Source organism: Calypte anna, chromosome 1 (assembly GCF_003957555.1).
Source record: "Calypte anna isolate BGI_N300 chromosome 1, bCalAnn1_v1.p, whole genome shotgun sequence".
NCBI lineage: Eukaryota > Metazoa > Chordata > Aves > Apodiformes > Trochilidae > Calypte > Calypte anna.
Genome location: NC_044244.1, coordinates 135,429,277 through 135,448,961, shown reverse-complemented (window position 1 = coordinate 135,448,961; position 19,685 = coordinate 135,429,277). Strand labels below are relative to the sequence as shown.

Genomic DNA, 19,685 nt, shown 5'->3' with positions numbered 1-19,685 from the left:
CTTGAAAGGGTTGTAAATATGGGCACGGGAGATTTAACTGAGGAAGTAATAATAACACAAAAATTAAACTCATAGATGGCATTTTTTATCTTCATCTGACCAGCCCTTTTTCAATGGAAATAGAGCACAAAGCCAGAAGATATACTGTAGCCTTGCAGGAAGACCCTCTGCTGGAACACACACTAAATCCCTTTCATAGCTGCACCCAGCTCCAGGTTAAAAGTAATTTGTTTTTCCAACTGTGACTCCAGCTAAGAAGCTCTTTCAGGACCTCACTGTTGGATTGCTTATTAAACAACTTAATTTTGGTTATGCATTCTTCATCCCAGTCTCCTTCATTAGTAGAAATAATTACATGCCCTAGCATTTTCACTGTCCCACTGCATGTGCTTGCAGGCAGTTACCATGGCTTGTCTTTGCCTTTCCAGGCAGAAGATGAACTCATTTTGCCTCTTCTCACAAGCTCTCCAGGTGTCCTTTCAGCACTTCACAGCTCTTCCCATGGGAAGCCACCCTCTTCCACTCATACACACATTCTCCCACGTAATCCATGTTTTCTAAATGGTACCACATCTGTGTAGAAATAGAAACAAACATCCTCATGTATTCTGTCCTAGCAAAGAGAGACAGTCATACAGCTCTGCCACTCTCAGATGGAGATGTGAGTCTCTGATCTTTCTCTACTGGCTTAGATTCAGCAGGTGATCTGGGCAATTGTTTCTATCCTGAGCTGGTAAGTCTATACTCTCCAGAAGGAGGCCCTAGTCTGTAGTACCCATAGTCTGGATGGGATGCAATGATAAAATCTTAGAAACCACAACGGCTTGCCTACATCTCCTCTGGAGAGTTCTCAGATGGACTGAAGACCAGCCATGGTCCAAATCAAAAGGAAAAGAGTGGTAGCAACATTTTGAGGGTAAATATAACAATATCCTTTAATTGCTTAGTTCATTTGTGTCCCCAGCTCGAAAGTCACAAGTTGCTTGAAAGGGTTTGGTTTTTTTTCAAGTAAACAAACACAGTATAAACTATTTCCAGTCATAGTCTGGCCTCCCTAGTACATATTAGGAAGCATATTTGGGAGCCAAAGTAAGCAAACAAGATGATTCATTTATCCCACATCTTAGCTGATGGATGAATCCTCTATAACCAAGGCAAAACAGGAGCTCTAAGGCTTTAAACAAATAGCACTGTTCAAGCCCCATGAGACAGAAATGCTGGTAATGTCTCCCTGTCTGCAAAGAAATCAAGACTTGCATTTCTGTGAAATAACAATGAACATTTACATGTACATAAGAATGAAGTTCATGTGGCACTATTCAACACATGACAAACCAGGAAAAATAGTGAGAGAGGACCTTCACTTCTTGTCAGGACCAAGAGATTGACTTTTCTAATACATTACAAAGGAGTTCACTGTTTACACCTGAAGTTATTACTGGATTCTGAGACAATTTTGACTGGTGCAAAAACCTGAAATTGGTAGGAGGGTATGAAAGCCAACTGGTTTATCTTTAAGGTCCCTTCCGATGCAAATCATTTGCTGAATCTAAGATTCAGTACTAGGTGAATTTCTCAAGTTCTCACATGTGAGCTTGGATTTATGTGAGTTTTTAGAAGTTACCCTGCTGTTATTAGGTGCCTAGCTCTCCCTGGGGGAACTGCAGAAACTTAACAATATGCCCTTGAAAACTGACTGGTGCTACCTTTCATCTGCTTTGTTAAGCTCTTTACCTTGTGTATACCAGCTGATAAATAAACTGCTACAGACTATAACCAAGCAATGAATACTCTAAAACAGGAAAATGAGTTTCACCTATTTTCAGTGGTTTCCTTACTGACAGCCTGTGTTTGTCCACTGGCAGCAAGCTGGTTTTCTGATAGACTGCTTGTAGATAATAATATTTTTTTCCAAACTGCTGCTGTTGCCCAGCAGTGCCAGCTGGGAGTGGAAGGGCACGGGCTGCTCCTTCTGCCCCGTGCCTGCACTGGGAGCCCACAGCTCACCTGCAGCTTCACTTCCCCCTGGTTCCAGGAAGGCTCTGCAGACTCCAGCTCACACACGTGGCAGCTCTTCCTTTTCTTCCTGTAATGGCTGTGGCACTGGATGACCACATGGTCTGTGAACCAGATACTTTTCCAAGTCACTGACTAGATATTTTCAGCCTGTCTCTTTTGATGGATCCCAGAATACATACATCTGTGAATGCTTCCCAGCCCCTTCACAGTATTTTCATTTAGTGTGAGCCTGTCTCCTTGCTCTGCAAAGCCCAGCAGCCTCAACTATGTGAAATGGTGTCTTTGGGCTTAAGTCTATATATAAACTAGATATATATATGTTATAGAACCTATGACTATATATCTAGCATATATAGGTATGTATGCTACCATATACAGGTGTAGAGTTGTAAATTCCATAACCTCTTGGATAATCTTAAATCCAGTGGTTCACAATTTACCATTGTGAATGATAATCCACCCAGGGTGGATTTGTCTCACTGTGTCTTAAACTGGTGGAAAAAGACAGACACCTTTAAGGGGCAATTCATCCCGTTTATTTTCAGCACCAGAGATAACTCTTTCTCCACTGAGTGGAGAGGAAACATCAACAGCAGGCTTGGATCAGCTGTATCCTTTTCAGCAAGTCAAAGGCTGGACGAGAGGCACTCCACCCCAGGCTATCTTTAGCAGCTCCAAAATTATGAGTGAACAGGGAGTTCTCAGCTCCAAAACATAAAATCTATTCCTTACTTTGTTTTTCTCCCCTGAGTCTCTTGCTTTGCAAACTTGAGTCAGAATAATCATCAAGAACTTTAATCAGCTGTTCTCATATTTAAAGCATTCTTCCTGGCAATGGTATTTCACATGTTTCTTCTCCTCCTGCATGCATACCTTCCCCTCCCCAGCTACTTAAAAAAAACCCAAAACTGATACCACCTGCCACAAGCCCAAACACTCAGGGAACTACAAAGCAAGAACAGTCATGAATGTGGTGGCAGGAAAGCAGCGTGGCCCATCAGGGACTGGTCTCCCTTGGGTGTGATATGGCACAGCCCCAGGGTGAGAGCAGAAGCTGGAAGGATGGAGCTGGTCCCACAGCCCAGCAGAGTGGGGGTCCCTGCACCCCCAGAGGATGAGACCCTCTGCAGCAGAGCACTGGAAAAACCACATGTTTCCAAGAAAGAGCTACCACCCCCAAAAGACCCACCTCACATCTTCCATCCCACCCAACTCACACACCAGCTCTTTGTTTCATTCTTCATTTTTCAGGTAACATTTTCAAAAATAACATAGACCATGCTACCCAACAATACAGATCAAGGTAAAAGATTTACATTATGTAAGCCACTTGTTCAGGTCTGTCTGTAAAACATTTACACTATGCAGTTCACTTGAACAAGTCTCCCTATGACAAAAGTCTTCAGAACATTACTGCATCAGTAGTCAGAGAAGCTAATATCACGTTATAAAAGATAAAACTTTGTTTCTTTACATTGCCCTTGTATTCAAGATGCCACGGGGTATGTAACATCAGTTTGCTGTATGTCTAATTTTTATCCCACATTTACATTTCTTTATCCTTCTCTAGTTTGGAGGGGGTGAGGTATTTAACTTTCATATGTCCCAGATACTCCATATACCAAATGTTTTACTTCTTTTTCACTGTTTGGCGAGATCCAAGCCTGCTCCTACACCCAGATGTGTTATCACACTACTCTTGGAGGACACAAATGGATGGGAAGAAAAAATTGCATTTTTGAAGTTTACACTTACTGGAAAACCTAATTGCAAACTGGCAATTGCTTGATCAAAATGAACATTCATGATGTACCCAAAACGTTATTGATATTCATACCAGCACAGGTCAGTTCATCTACAGTTTTCTTCCTTCAAAGAACAGATATCCAATTGAATTTACTGTTTTTCAGATTTGCAGACAGCTTTTTTCCATTTGTTCATAAAATATGAGTGTTCTTTATCACCAACATGAACATCCTGCACTTGGAAACAGTAAATCCTGTGGTCTTCTTTGGTTGCCACTGACTCAGACTGTGTCAGAAATCTAATCTCTATGCCTGTATTTTCATAGCAAGCAATTAGAATATTTAAAGGGAGATTTTGGCTTAAATCTCATAAAACGTGAAGGTTCTTGCCAATAGATTGACGGGTTTCTTAATTTCAGCCAAGTCCTAATTTTTAAAATCCTGCCAAATGTTTATTGAGCTAATCTCAGAGCCAGATGTAAGCGGTGCTGTGAAGGAATTAGATTATGGCCTCTCCCAGAGGGATGCGAGTCATTCATTTCCCTGGTTTGTGGGACATTTCACTTGTAGATCATACACATTATGTGTGATAGAATTATGTCTCAGCTGACCTGAGTGTTACCAAGTGTTACCAAGTCCTTCTGATTATTCTGATCCTCAACGTACAACATGGTCACTGATTATTTATTTGTCCCATCTGATTTCTGTTAAGACCGGAATCCAGATTAACCTCACAGACAGAGTTTTGCACTATGAATAATTGTTTTGCATACTTCAATCTAAAGGACAAAAAGTTCCTGAAGATGCACTGGTTTTGATGGGTGTAGATTCATTTTTTATGGGAATATATGGCAGACTTTCATGCTCATATCAGCAAGGATAATCAGGCCAGTCATGACAGACCTCTTAAAGGCACAGCAGAGCAAGAATCTACATTATTGCACATTACTATTACACTTCCAGGAATAAAACTTTATATTAGACAAATGACTCTCAAAACACTAATACATCCTTACAAATTCTTCTCTTGGCAAAAGTAACAATATGTTACAGATGTCTATGAATCTCCAGCTTTGAGAGACTGGTAGATAAACCAGAGCTGAATTCTCTAGTGTTCTATTATATGTTACACTGATGTAGTTATCTCTGTGGGAGGAATTATTCTGACACAGTCCATTTAAGCAAAGGGTTAATCCTAATGGTGAAAAAATTTAGATCGTCTGTGGTAAAGTCCACAAATATACTGTTGCCATGACAACTGGCTCTGGAAAAGGGAAAGAAGTGGCTTTAGACTGAAGTAAAATAAAATGAGTTTCAATTCATAAGGGAACAGCATTTGCACTCTGGTGTAGCAAGTTTTCTTAGCTTCTGTTTTAGGCTTCCAAGGGGTTTCTTCTCCTTTTTTTTCTTAAACAATAAGACTACTGAAATTACAGAGAACAAGAGCATCTTCTTTTCCTTATCCTTCCCATATCCAGGGCATGTTCGTGGTATTCTGTTCCAAAATTCTGCAAGCTGCAAATAGCTGCAAAATAACAGAGGAAGGCTTCCTGCACCTAGGCAGTGTGAAAATACAAACTGATAACTCCATCAGATCATAGAGCCTTGGAGAAGACAAAAACAGCTGATGTATCAATCCACTGAGAAAGCAGTTGATCTGAAATGTCTGTGTGTCTCATGTGAAAGACAGCCAGGATTATACTTTTTTTTCTATTGGTGGATGGAGAATAAAGCAGATTTTAAACTCTTGCTGTGGTGTATCCTTTCTCTCCTCTCCTCTTCCAGCACTGGTGCATGCATATTGCCCCCAGGATCATGCAAGTCAGTGCAACAGGAATCATTGCAATGTACCAGGACAAGCCAACAGCTAGAAAAGTAAAGGAATAACAGCTTTTCAAAGAAACCTCCCAGGAACATACTTGTGTGATTTCAAGGAGGAAGAGGAGAAATCACAGTAAAAAGGATGTCTGCAAGTTAACCTTCCAGCAGGGTTGATCACCTGTGAAATGAAGAGGCCTATTGACTGAGTGCTCTGGGAAATGAATATGGGAGGAACATTTGGAAAACAGTAGAGGGTGAGCATTTAAAGTTCAGTCCTTTTGCAGACATGTGACTCTTAGCAACATCTGCTCAGGGAGACATATATGCTCTCTCTTAATTTGGTGGAAGCAGAAACACTCCAAGCAGGAAATAAAAGCAGCATGTGGAGAGGCAGTACATAACACCTAGTCCAGTCTCATGCTCTGTGAACCATTTTCACTTACAGAGCAGCTTATAAACTGCTAATCATCAAGCCAAGACTGTGAACTTTTTCTGAAAAGGCAGCTAATTTCCAAGGCCAGTGTCCATCCAGACCATTTTGGATTATTCCAGCCTGCATTGGTTCATGAATTGTCTCCCCTGTAGTATTATCTGTGTAGCTCACAGAAGACAAGGGCAGCACATCATCTAGCAGTGTGCATGCAAACCCCTCATCATAGGATGCTGGTGAGTTATGAGTTATAAAGAAGACTGTAAATGTTCATAGCCCTTTCTAAGACAGTGTGAGCAAGCTTTGGTGATTCATCAATGTCAAGCAAAGAAACAATTAACATTGCTTCATGTTGTTTTTACAGCTGGTTCTTGGCCAATGGTCTATCAGACTGCAATTTAAATTCCACTGATCTTAGGGTTTCTCTTCCCATCATTAAAAGCCAAATTAACAACACCCATCATAAGATGGACTTCTTGCTATTTTGGCAGCAGTCTGTGCATGAGGAGAAGGAACACTCTGATCTTTATTCTGCCATTGTTTGGTTTTTTTCCCTACTGTTGAGGAACTGGAGGAGATTTGACCCTGCTGCATCAAATGGGAGTTTGCCAGTAGTCTCACTGGAGACATCATTTCACAAAGTGTATCTAAATTTGAGTGCTGTCCCATCAACAGATACACCAGTGCAGAGCCTTTTCCCTGCAGAAAATATCAGTGACTCACCCACACAAAGTGTCTTCCCTGAACAGGCCGTTCCAAACTCTACAGGTTAAAGAGAAATCCATTTTTCCCAGGCAATAATCCCCCCCAGTACCAGCTCTGACAGTGTAAAAAGCTTGGATGATAATTTAGCATTAGAATAATGCTAACAATTATAGCATGTTTGTCTTTCAAATGAGCAGTCAAACTAGTTACCTTCCTGCTTGACCCTCGTTGGCAGAACTTGATAGCCAAATATGTTCTGGGCCACACATGTGAAGTCTGTGTAAAAATCCACTTCTTCAACAGAATCAAAAATCAGTGGCACTTCAATGAAGTTTTCACCATTTTCTACAATTTCTCTGGAAGAAAAATTTTGTGTTACATCATTTCATTTTATAAGCTGGCTCTTCTGTATTTGATGTGTTGACTCTAACAGCACACTGCAAGAAAACACATCAGATATTTGCTCATTTCTAAACTACCCCCTCAGCATTAGAGGACACCATTTTCTTCCAGCCCCATTGTGCAACTATTTGAGTGTCAGCTGTCAGTACCTGTTATGCATTTGTTGAATCTTCCATGAAAAAAAAGATCTGTTCTTGTCTTACAAAAATAAAAGAAAAAGGAATGCAGAAAGGCAAGCAAACTTCTATCTTTGTGCTCTCTACACAACATTGTGGAAAGACCTCATTTCTTCTCTCTGACCAGCTATTAATTTCTGAGGTTAATTCTTACTATCAACTGGATGATGACATATGGAGAACAGAACCCTGCAAAAGCTCACTCAGCAAAGTGAACCACCTTTCCTGTCTGTCATGCACCCAAAGCCAAGAGTTCAATACAAGAAACTGTCTAGGAAGTTTCCAGTTTATTTCAACCTCATTGTTTCATCAGGCCAACGATTTAAAAGCTGTTTGCTAACTGTAGTCAAACATTGTCTCCTGGTATCTTCCAGTCATTGCTGGAGAAGTTGTCCTGCTGGTTTGCAATGATCTGCTCACGAGTCTGCTCTGTGGCAATGGAGTTCCCTGTGTGTTCCTCCTGGCAGTTTTCAGCAGGAAAGTGGCCATGGGTGCTTTGCCAGAGATTTCAGCAGGGAATTTGTTTTCTGGGTGGCATTTGGCCTGTTTTGCCTGGCTGCCATTCTGAGGGCATCCAGCAGAACTGGGGTGCCTCACACACTATGGGCTCCACATGAGCCCTCGCTAGTATGGGCTCAATTCTTATGCAACTGTATAATAACATATAACACTCATATTGATAGTGATAATAATAATCAAAACAACTCCTAAAGTCCAACTCATAAAGTACATGTGCTGCTATGTTCTAAAGCCTGCAGAAACTATAGCCACTGTTCATTTCATGGCTCCTGACCACAGGTTTAAAGCACTGTCTCTTATCCACATAAAGAATGTTATTAATTAATGGTTTCAATCATGCTGTGGGAAAAAAATGAAAATACACACAGATGAGTTACTGTGTTGCCTCTGGCTGCAGCTGTCTAATAAACTAAACACGGCCACAAATGCCCACAACCAGCCCACATCCATAACTGTTGAACACTCCTGTCCCTCAAAATAGGAATGGCACATCCCGACATTCTTTTGGGAATGGTCCTCCTGTTAAATCCTAATCGACAGCCAGGACCTCTTTGGGAAGGTGCTAGATGGGGAGTGACCAGTTTAACCATCAGCAGCAGAGGCAATGGTATCCCAGACCCCCAAAACCACTGTGACCCAAGTGAGGGTGATGATCTTCGCAGACACTGTCAGCTTCATCAAATGAGAGACAAAACGTGCAAACCTGGACCTCAACGAAAGGACTTCAGTCAGTAGGTTTGCCTCATATTTGCAAAGAAATAGAAGAGTGGCTGAATTCAGGGAGTTGGCATTAGTCAGGTGAGGTGTGACAGGTACAGAAAGCAGATCTTTCTGCTCCTTTCCTAGTGGGAATAGCCTTGAGGAACACAGCTATAAGGCAGCTGATAGAAGGCTCTGAAAGATGTGGAGAAACAATGGATCAGGGCAAGAGGATGTGGGACATCTTGCTTCTCCCACCCACCAGCATCCTCCCTAGTGCTTCCCTGGTGCCAGCTCTAGTGCTCACTGAGCAGCTCAACAATGTGGAAAAGACCAACCCTAAAGGGAAAAGCCATTATATTTTTTTAAAAAAATACAAACCACTGGGTAATTTTCTGTTCCCTTTAGTGTATTCAGAGATACTCATGAATGTCAGGGAGAGGATGTTGCTGTTTCCTTTGCACAGGCCAAGGAGACAGATAAGCACTGGGAAGGATGAAGTCCCCTTGCTTTCCTCTGCAGACATCTCTTACACCAGCTTGGCTGCCCAGGAAAATGTGCTTCAAGTTTAAGCCTTGAAGTTGGCTAATTTGTAGTAGTCCATGAATAAAAACCACAAATAAATAATTGATTTCACCCTGCTTGGGTTCACTTTGGGGATTTTTACTTGCCTGCCTGTTTTCTCCTCAGCTCTCACCTTCACTTCAAATCTGTCCATATCCCATTTCATCCCATTGCAGCATTCAGCTGCACTGAGAGCCCCTGTGACACTGCAGGTTAAAGCAACAAGCACAAGGAAATATTTTTAGCCAGACTTACTGTCGTTCCCCCTCTGTAACTCTGCTTTGCTTGTAAACCACGTCGACAGTGGTGTCATTTGCCAGCCACTCCACGTCAGTGTGGACATGGCTGCTCTGTCCCACAAACACTTTGCATGGGAGAGTCATCTTGGAACCTGTTGGTAAAACAAAAATTAAAAAAACCCATTTAGATATATATGTAAAACCACTTTCATCTCTTGGTGTAAAGCAAAACCTCTAGCAGGAGATCAAGTTTCCACACAGGTCAAGCACCACCACATTCAAAACTGAATTTAAGCTCCAGATTGCTTTTGAACCCCTGCTCTTTGGCAGCACGACCTTTCAGTTTGGCAGACCTTCCTGCTACTAAACATATTATTTTCCCATTGCAACAGTTAGCAGCTCTTGCACTAGATATTTCTCAGTGACCCTTCTCCTTCTAATGTACCACAGCCCAAAGGGCATGGTGTGATTTACCACTCTGGAGCAAATGGATTAACCAGAAGTGTGGATTCACTCTGAGTATCTGTGGGCTAGGCCCTTCAGTTCAAGGTGAGATCTCCAGAGATATAGCAGTGATGAAAAAATTAAGAAATTTTGCTATAATTACTGTAACTCAGAGCTAAAGAGCCTTCAGCCTGGTGCATATCTACATTATGCAGAAAATACAGGACTCAGGAAGACAGACAATTGTGTTATTATATCTGTGCAGATGGTGATAAAAGGGGGATAAAACACTCTGTACAGCTAAAGCGGAAAAAAAGAAGAAGAAAAAAAAAGATTTGGTGGTCATATACTAATGGAAAGAAAAGTGGTAGGAAATACTGTGACATCATAGACAAAGCTATGTGTACAGTACCTAAGTTAAAAAAGCCTAGTGTAAAATATGTCTGTCATTTTCTGGGAATAGGAAATGCAACAAAAATTTGATTGAGAAAGTAAAATTGAGCCCTATCAAGGCACTATCCAACTATAAAAAATTGCCTAGTTAAAGTAGTAAAGAGAAATGAAAAAATGCCTCCTCCCAAAAGGGCTAGGTGGCTCATTCAAAGCTGGCAGGTAACCTAGCACAGTTTCTGGGAATACTGAAAATTAATAGTTCTTAGTGAAAGCAAACTCTGAGCAGCTGATCTAAGGTTGCACACATGCTTTTATAGCCCTGTTAGAGGCTAAAATCTGCAGCATTTCTGCAGCTCCTCCTACATGAAAGATGGGATCTAGATGTAGACAACAAGAAGTGAAAACCAGCACCAACTCCTGGGTAATATAATTGAGAGCAAAAGAAATACAACAATTTATGCCAACAAATTACACCACATGAAGACCTGCTGTAATTTCTTCCGAGTTTGATGTTTCCAAAAATAATCTTGGGCCTTACCAAGAGCAGCTGATGTTGTCTTTTGTGTTGGATACACGATTATTGGGGCAATTCTCTTTTCTTGTTCTGGAGAGAGAAAGAACCAAGAGTCAGTGCTAGTAACTTTATAGCTGCTATATATAGAGAGCTGCTGTACCCTACAACTATAGATAGAAATGTGCCATTTTTTTCAGCATCTTTCCATATCCCAGGATTTGATTATTAAATCCCACTGGCAAAGAAAGACATTCCAGTTTCCAGCCCAGAGCTTTTTGTTTGAGGGGACAGGACAGGATGAAGCTCAGGCTGTGACACTGCAAGCTGGGCCATGGGGAGTTTATGGCAGATGTGGGACTCCTCTTTTGGGGAATCACAGAATCATCCCGGGTTGGAAAGGACCTCTGAGATCATCAAGTCCAACCCATGATCCACTACTGCTGCAGTTACCAGACCATGGCACTGAGTGCCACATCCAGTCTCTTTTTAAATATCTCCAGGGATGGAGAATCCACCACCTCCCTGGGCAGCCCATTCCAATGCCTGATCACCCTCTCTGTAAAGAATTTTTTCCTGGTATCTAACCTAAACCTCCCCTGGCAGAGCTTAAGTCCATGCCCTCTTGTTTTACTGGGAGCTGCCTGGAAGAAGAGACCAACCCCTCCCTGGCTACACCCTCCTTTCAGGGAGTTGTAGAGAGCGATGAGGTCTCCCCTGAGCCTCCTCTTCTCCAGGCTGAACACCCCCAGCTCACTCAGCCTTTCCTCACAGGACTTGTGCTTGAGTCCCTTCACCAGCTCTCCTTTGGACCCGTTCCAGCACCTCAATCTCCTTCCTGAGCTGAAGGGCCCAGAACTGCACACAGGACTCAAGCTGTGGCCTCACCAGCGCTGAGTGTAGGGGCAGAATCACTTCCCTGGTCCTGCTGGCCACGCTGTTCCTAATCCAGGCCAGGATGCCATTGGCCTTCTTGGCCACCTGGGCACGCTGCTGGCTCAATCAACAGTAATATGAAGCCCTAAGTACGGTCTTTTTTACGAGCAGTGAGCGCTGAGGTACACCATATTTGCAAGAAAAAAGCCACGAGCTCGAGCAGAGAGGCGTGGACCGGGAATTTCGCCTTCAGCGCTCCCAAGTCAGAGAGCCGCTCATGCTTCCACAGTCACTTCCACAAGCGCCACCAGCCACTACCCGGAGGGCACAGCACCCTCAAGCCGCTTCCTTCGGGGATCACCCCACCGCATCCCTTCCCCCGCAGCCCCGGTTGCCCGGCGGCAACGCTGACCCGTGAGGCGGGGACACCTCCGGGAACGCCCGCCCCCTGCTGCCCGATGGCTGCATTACCGCACCGGCAGTCCTCGCTCCGGTGCGAAATGGCGGCTTCGCCCCCCAACACCCCTTTCCGCCACTCCTGAGCCAGAACGAAGTGTTTTATTTCCTGAGCTTTCTGAAGTAGTTTTCTGGTTCCGCTCCCCCACCCCCCAAAGGCATCGATTATTCAGTTTAACACCCACAGGCACTTCCCCAAAGGCATCGATGATTAGGTTTAACACCCACGGCCACTCGAATCACACACGGAATTGTCACAGTTGGAAGAGAACTCTTAAGATCACCATCCATCAACCCAGGAGAAAAACCTCCATGCCCCCTACAGCACGCCCTGAAGTGCCACCTCTACACGGCCTTTGAATCCCTCCAGGAATGGAGACCCCACCACCTCCCAAGCAGCCCATTCCATTGCCTGACTACTCTTTCGGTAAAGAAATTCTTCCTCATACTGAGACTAAACCTCCCCATTTGGGGAAATCACAGCACTGCACTCTGCCATACACACATCTGCTTCAGACCAGACCAGGGGGTACACTTGCTGAGGTAAACTTATCAGTGCAAGCACTCATGGTGAGCTCCTTTCCTTGGCAGTGCTGAGGATGAGTTCCTCTCCCTAGTTTCATCAACAAAGATGGTATTTTCTTAAGTGATGTATTGTCTATAGCTGCCAATATTTACCAGCAGTCTCCAGTTGAATAGTTCTGGTGATTTCATACATTACACCTTCGAATGGAAATGGCATCTTGCAGGTGTAGTAGCCAGCGTCTGTTGGTAACACAGAAGTCATGATCAGAGAAGTCGAACCTTTCAGAATTACGAATTTTTCATTGTCGTCTTCCAAAGGCAGAGAACCCTAGAGAAAGGATAGCAGCTGGTGTTACATCTCAGGTGATAGCTGTGGTGGCAATCCATCTAGATTCCAGACAAAATTACTCATCCTTGTGTCTCTGTTTGTAAGTTGACTTATCACTGGGAAATCCAAGTGGATCCACTTTCCCATTAAAGGGCAAGTTCTTAAACTGTGTATAGAATGGTCACAGAATCACAGGATGGTTTGGGTTGAAAACGACCTTGAAGATCATCAGGTTCCAACTCCCATCTCCAATGCCCTCTCCATGCCTTCCTCTGAGGCGCTGTATGAAGTTTGAAGAATAACTATTTCAGTCTATCTAGAATGTGGGTGTTTGACTTTTCAATAAAATGTATGTTTTAGTATGTAAAAGATACATGTGGTTCTTTACTGAGTACTCTTAAGAGCAGTTATCTAACATGTTCTTTTAAGACAGAAGTCACTTTAATAATCATGAAGGTTTTCACAACCTATTACTTTTGGTAAGTGTCCTCATAAGAATAATATTCTAAGACATTCTTCTAAGACAAATACATTTTAGTAATCACACTCGTTTCACAAAACTATTAGTTGCCTCACATGATCTCATACACTGTGATAAATTCCAGTTCTGTATCACTAAGACTCTGTTGACACAGAGTTTGGAGCCCTGCTAGGAGCAATGACATCCCTTCTCCATGAAGTCAGGTTTGCTCTTTCAGACAGCTGTAGCAAGAACAACAGGTGGACAGGCTTGTATTTAGATAACCAATCAAGCTATAGGCTGCTTCCTAAGGGAATCAGGGATATTTTGCTGGTGTGGTACCAAGGACAACACAGGCAGCTGAAGTATTGCATCCCAAGGTAAGAATGATAGCTGCTCAAACAGAGCATGCGATCACAGTGGGACTGCAAATGACATGGTATGGTGAAAATAGAAGCAGCTTGTGTTGTGCAGTGCCAGATTGCACAAGATTGATCAAGTGAAGGATATTTGACCTTGCAGGTAGAACCAGGCTTGCTTACTTGAAAAGCCATGAGCTGGTAAATTTGACAACACTGTAAGCACTGTAATCCAGTATTTTCCACATGCTGTATTCCAGTTCATTAATGAAAACTATCCCATCAGATACAGCTGGCATGAGGGAAGCATCACTGGGAGCTCCTACTTCATGGGATTCTGTAGAGAGGCAATGACAAGCATAGCACCAAGGAGAAGGGCCTAATCTGAAGTAGCACACCCTGGAGTCAGGGAGGGTAATCTAACCTTAAACATAGTTACACAGCCTGTGAGAGCATGTAGTATGTGGAGCACTTCACCCTGTGCTGACTCTACCCAGAGAACCTTTCTTAAAATACATACATCAGCCTCAAGATACCCAGTACATTATGCTGTGCTTATGGCTTTAGCTACATCATGTTCAGGAGAAACAGCAAATGGGTATGTACATTCCTTTCCAAACAGGTCAGGATTACGCTTTGCACAAAGAGGAGGTGAAAGTTGTACCTTGTACCACTTGAGCTCCAAGCTTGTTCTGTTTGGTGTAAAATCCCACAGGTCAGGGCAGACAATCTTTCCGGAGGTGAAAGTGAAGAGGACCTGGTGATAGGCAATCTCATGAGCAGCTGTGTTTTCCACAACCGTGAGGTGGATGGAGACCTTGGCACAGTAGGAGGAGTTCCTGCAGACAGAGCAGGGAGAGGTGAGCACCCACTAGTGGCAAGAGGAAATCTAGGGATACCCTCGTTTTAATCCTGACTCCATCTCCTTCCTTAGCTGTTTCTAAGAGGTCAAGACTGAGACCATACCAGGAGGGATCTTGTAAAATCCCTGGTGCTGTTTTTTGGTACGGTCTAAACATGTTGCTGACACAAATCTGCCTCAGAGGTTCAGTCTTTTTTGTTGTTGTTGTTGTACACCAAGTTTGCTGTGCACCCTGACGCTACAGGATTATTTTAATTTTGCAAGGAGGGGGAACATGTCCACCTGAACAGTAACAGGTGTGTCATGAACCCTCCACCATTTCCTTGAAAGAAGTCTTGACTGTGAAAACACTGACTGGGAGCAAAAGATGACATAAAAAGCTTAAAGCATGCATTTAAATCTGCAGCTATTCTTGCACAACCAGAAGCAATTTTGTGAGTGCATATTATTTTGCATAGAAAAGAAGGCATTCCTGCCTTGAAAGTTTTTCAATATTTAACTTTTTTCTCTGGCCCCAAGCAACAGTCTCTTCCAGTCCCAAGGACTACCACAGGGGGATACAGGTGTTTTAGCTATGTCCTTTACAACTTCTGAAAGCCTACCTTGGAGATGCCTCCACCCAGGGAAGTTCCTGAGCTCTGTGGGGGCCAGCAAAGCCACGGTGGTCAGTCAGTTACCTGAAGAGCAGCTGGGGCCTGAGGACAAATGGTTTGGTACTACATCTGGGACACTGTGACATGCTATCACCAGAGGTCAGGCATCTAAATCCAGAATACTAGCTCAGCAGAAGCAGAGATCTATGTTAGTTTACTCTCGTTTTAGAGAGCGTTGAAAAAATCAGGAGGCTTCCCTGTGAGACAGTTTTCAAAGGAAATACTATTTGCTTGCACCGTACTGATCCTGTAATAAAGTTAGTGATAAAGATATGTACTTGTCTCTTGCATATTTTTTTCCAAACAGATTTCACAGCATTTTACTATAGTTGTCAGTAAGACTCATATAGTCCTATAGCTTGATGAACTGAGGCAGAGCAGTCCAGAAAGGAGACTGAGAACACACTTCAAGGTCTCAGGCAACTACCCTGTGCTATAGGACAATGTTTGCATCCTTTTGTTATTCTGGCCCTACTATCAAAGTCTTCTCTGCTGCCCCACTACTGCAATTGCTGCTGAGACATGCTGAGCCAGTACATCGGGCATGATTTACTGAGTTCTCCCTGTCTGTCTCTTCCACTGCTGACACATGGCACTCCTGAGGTGTGCATTGCCAGCAAGGAAACTACATTCCAGGGATGTAGAGATATGTTTTCCACTATAGACCCCAGAGCAAGGTTCCAGTTGACAGGAGAGTACTGGGAGGATGACTGGAAGGAAGAGCTGACATGGAGCAAGGACCCTGGATGTCTTCTGGAATTCAGGCTTTTATGGTGAAAGGTGTTTTTGTCTTCCTCAGTTCCCCACACATCCAGATCCTAGTACCTCTCTTGAAACTGTACAGCAGGCTGTCAGATTCTCAGAAAAAGATGACCAAATCTCAACTCACTGCAGTACCACAAGTCTGGTCCCAGCCTAGTAAATACACATCAAGTCTCATGAAAGATCTTCCAGCAAGGCAAGAAGTTTGGTTTAAAATGTGAAGCAGAAGAAAAGTAAACACCAGGGATAGGGAAGAGTGAAGAAAGAAGCCACTCCAGTGCCTTAGTACATGCTTTGTAAGGCAAGCTGAAGTGCAAACGACTATTTGCTTCTCTGGAGCTGTATCAGGTGGAATGCATTCTGCAGAATCCCCTGCCTATAGCATGTCCCCACTGGCCACAGACCTGACTGCCTTGTCAATAGGCTAGAACAAACTTTCTGTACACTGTTTCCTCATGAGACAGTCCCCAGAGCACCAATACCATGTCATGATTTCTCCAGATTTCAGTATTTACGTCTATGGGATATATGCATTTAAGAGTTCTGATTTTCCACATTTTCCCCTACTCAGCTCATCAAAGAAATCACACAGATATACTCCAAACACAACTGGAGTATTGAATCAAGCTTGTGCATTTTAGCACAGTGCATTTTCTCTTAAATACCCACCTTCTTGTGCAGATATATACTCCTGAGTCTTCTAACATCGCTGGTAAAAACCAGAGTTCATCTCCTTTTGCCCAGATTCTTGGAGCTTCGTCTCTTCCTGATATCATGGTTTCTGAACCATTTTTATACCATGTGGTGTTATGGGTCAAGGCAGAAAAATCCAAATGTTTGTATCTGGGAGAAGGGCATTTCAGAACCACAGGTTCTCCATGCAGTTCATAGTAGTGTTTGAAAAACACGGTGTGATCTGAGCAGTTTTCTATATAAATTAGAGATATTTTTACATTACTGTCAGCCAGGCACATTAAAAAGAAGAGGGTGACAGAAACAAACAAACAAACAAAAAGAAAAACAAAACAAAAATAAAAATAAAATAATAAATAAATAAAAAATAAAATAAAATAGCATGCCCTTACCTGTGCTTTTGACTTGCTGGAGTCTGAAAGCGGAGGTGCCTGCTGTGCACATCATGAGGATAAAGTAAAGGCACTGCATTTTTTCCCAGAGGAAATCAGAAGAAGGAGAGAGAGGGAAAGCCTCTTGAAATCTACAGGGAAAGTTTATTACAAGACAGAAGAGAGAATGAAAATACTCAGTGTTAACTTGAGAGCTAACTGTTCTTTTCCTCACTCTGGGCCTGGTGGACTTTGGTTCACCTTTAGTGAGCAGAAAGACTTCTTCATCCTTAGTTATGGGGGCTGGCTTGTCACGAACACATCTTGTCCCTTTTCTTTTGTGATAGGAGATTCAAACAACATACCACAAGATGCTGCTGTCCCCACAGCTTTTCACTGCAACATCTACAAGTGGAGAAGCCTAGCTCTGCTTATTTTGCAATAAGATGTGGCTGAGGCATAGGTCAGCAGTTTCCAGTTAGCTGCAGAGTAGTGGCTTGGGTGAACATAGGAGTGAAGATGAAGCAGAATCGACTTCAACTCTTTTAAAAACAGTCACTTCAGCTGTCTCCCAAAGCTGTGTGCATCTCATTAAGTCCTGCCTTGTGTCACTTTATCTCCTCCACCATGGCTACAAAAGCAGACCAGCTAGCGTAGATCGGGCTGAAAGCAAATTTCCTGCTGTAACCACATCCAAGCTTCCAAAGCCTCCAACAAATATTTATCTTGGGCCAAAAAACTGACTCCCGTGGCAAAGCCCCATTTCACTTTTGGTGCATAAGGGAGTTTTAAGCATGGATGCTGTTACTATCCATGCCAAAAACAGGTGAGAAAAAACCCAAACAACTTGTCCTAAAAATCCAGCACAGTGACACTAAGGTAAACCAAAACTATCTGCTGTCAGTCATTCATTATTTGCCATCTGCCTGGCACAGGTGAGACAGCTCACGTGTACAGCACTGAATGCTCTCTGCTCTGCCATGAGGCTTCAGCTGATGGATTCTGTGTTACCTCAGTGTACCACAGGCAAAAATACATAAAACTTCCTTTATATAGGCTCCAGTTTATGCTCTATGTAAGGTATTTATATGCAATACAGTACACATATGGATGCAATACATACTATTTCCATTTCATATGCAGAAATGTAAATTGCATACATTTAACATTAGCTGAATACTATGATTGGTCCATAGGATGAATATTAAATGACTGGACAACTATCAAAAGCAAAAACCTCTTTCTACCACACAGTTATATTTGTAGCTACTCTCTTTCAGTAATCTTCTTTGTATCTCACCATGCTTACATTTATAACATAATTTTAATCAAAATTTCTTCCTCTCCTAATAACTATATCTGTCTGACATCTAATAGCACGACTATAAAAAACTATATCCAGCTTATTGTCATCTCTACAACACCACAAAGCCAACCTCTTGCTAAATAATACTGTTTCACAGAATCATAGAACTGTTCTTGGAAGGAAAAGACCTTTAAGATCATCGAGTTCAATCTTTAACCAAACTCAACTAAACCATTTCTCTAAGCACCACATCTACACGTCTTTTAAACACCCCCAGGGATGGTGATTCAACCACCTCCATGGGCAGCCTGTTCCAGTGAAGAACTGTCTTCTACTATCCAATCTAAACCTGGCACAACTTGAGGCCATTTATGCTTGTCCTGTTGCTTGTTACTTGGGAGAAGAAACCTACACCCACCCTGCTACAATCTCCCTTCAGAGAGTTGTAGAGAGTGATAAGGTCTCTCCTCAGCCTCCTTTTCTCCAGACTAAACAATCCCAGATGCCTCAGCCTCTTAGGACTTGCTCTCCAAAGCCTTCAACAGTTTTGTTGCAGTTCCCTGGACTCAGTCCAGCAGCTCAATGTCCTTGTGGTGAAGAGCCCAGAACTGAACACAGTACTTGAGGTGCAGCTTCATCCCAGTACAGGGGGACAATCACTTCCCTAGTCCTTCTGTCCACACTATTTCTGATGCAAGCTAGGCTATTGTTGGCTTTCTTGGACACCTGGACATATTGATGGCTCATATTCAGGTGTTCGTCAACCAAACCTCCCCGGTTGTTTTCATCTGAGCAACTTTCCAGCCACTCTTCCCCAAGCCTGTGGTGTTCCATGGGGTTGTTGTGATCCAAGTGCAGGACTCAACACTTTGCCTTGTTAAAACCTTCATAATCACTCATCATCTCTTCGAGTGCTTGATCTGAAAGAGCTTCCAGGGCACTCCTGTTGGGCTGTAGCCCCTCTCAGGGTTACACTTGGTGCTAGTGGCTCTGCCTGTGGTTCTTTGCCTGATGAAAATACTTGGTTATTTTGTTTAGAGCTTTCCAGTCCCTTTGGTTTAGTGTCTAGCAATTCCCATCAGCCCTACACAAGCTGAAGGCTTAAGGGAAGTTTCATTCCCAATTTTCCATCAGATTCACTTACCTGTGGTTCTGCAGTCTTTCAGATATTAGCTTCTCAAGAAAAGACATAAGGCTGAAAACTGCCAGTGAGGACCTTATATAGGGTGTAGCTCAACACAGAGCGGAAATTTTTCTCTCATTGCCCAATCAGATTTGTGTCAGAACTAAATGACATTTTAGACCCACCTTTCTTTCCTTCCGTACAGTGTGGATGAAAGAAATAGAGACACAGAGAGAAAAAACTA

The 19,685-nt window shown here is 42.9% G+C and overlaps 1 protein-coding gene across 2 annotated transcripts; it reads right to left on the bottom strand.

Moving 5' to 3' along the window:
• Positions 1–5,171: 5,171 nt before the first annotated feature.
• Positions 5,172–19,541, bottom strand: LOC103532365 (interleukin-1 receptor type 2). 2 transcript variants are annotated; one of them, XM_030469099.1, is made up of 9 exons: positions 19,463–19,541; positions 17,034–17,164; positions 16,618–16,876; positions 14,336–14,510; positions 12,678–12,852; positions 10,695–10,760; positions 9,336–9,471; positions 6,931–7,076; positions 5,172–5,631 (listed from the first exon to the last, which is right to left on the bottom strand). In XM_030469099.1, the coding sequence occupies exons 1-9, from the start codon at positions 19,507–19,509 to the stop codon at positions 5,504–5,506; spliced, it is 1,263 nt and encodes a 420-aa protein (XP_030324959.1). In that variant the 5' UTR covers positions 19,510–19,541; the 3' UTR covers positions 5,172–5,503. The 2 variants fall into 2 exon arrangements, with proteins under 2 accessions (XP_030324959.1, XP_030324960.1); XM_030469100.1 differs by lacking the exon at positions 19,463–19,541 and adding an exon at positions 17,274–17,673.
• Between the last annotated feature and the right edge of the window lie 144 nt (positions 19,542–19,685).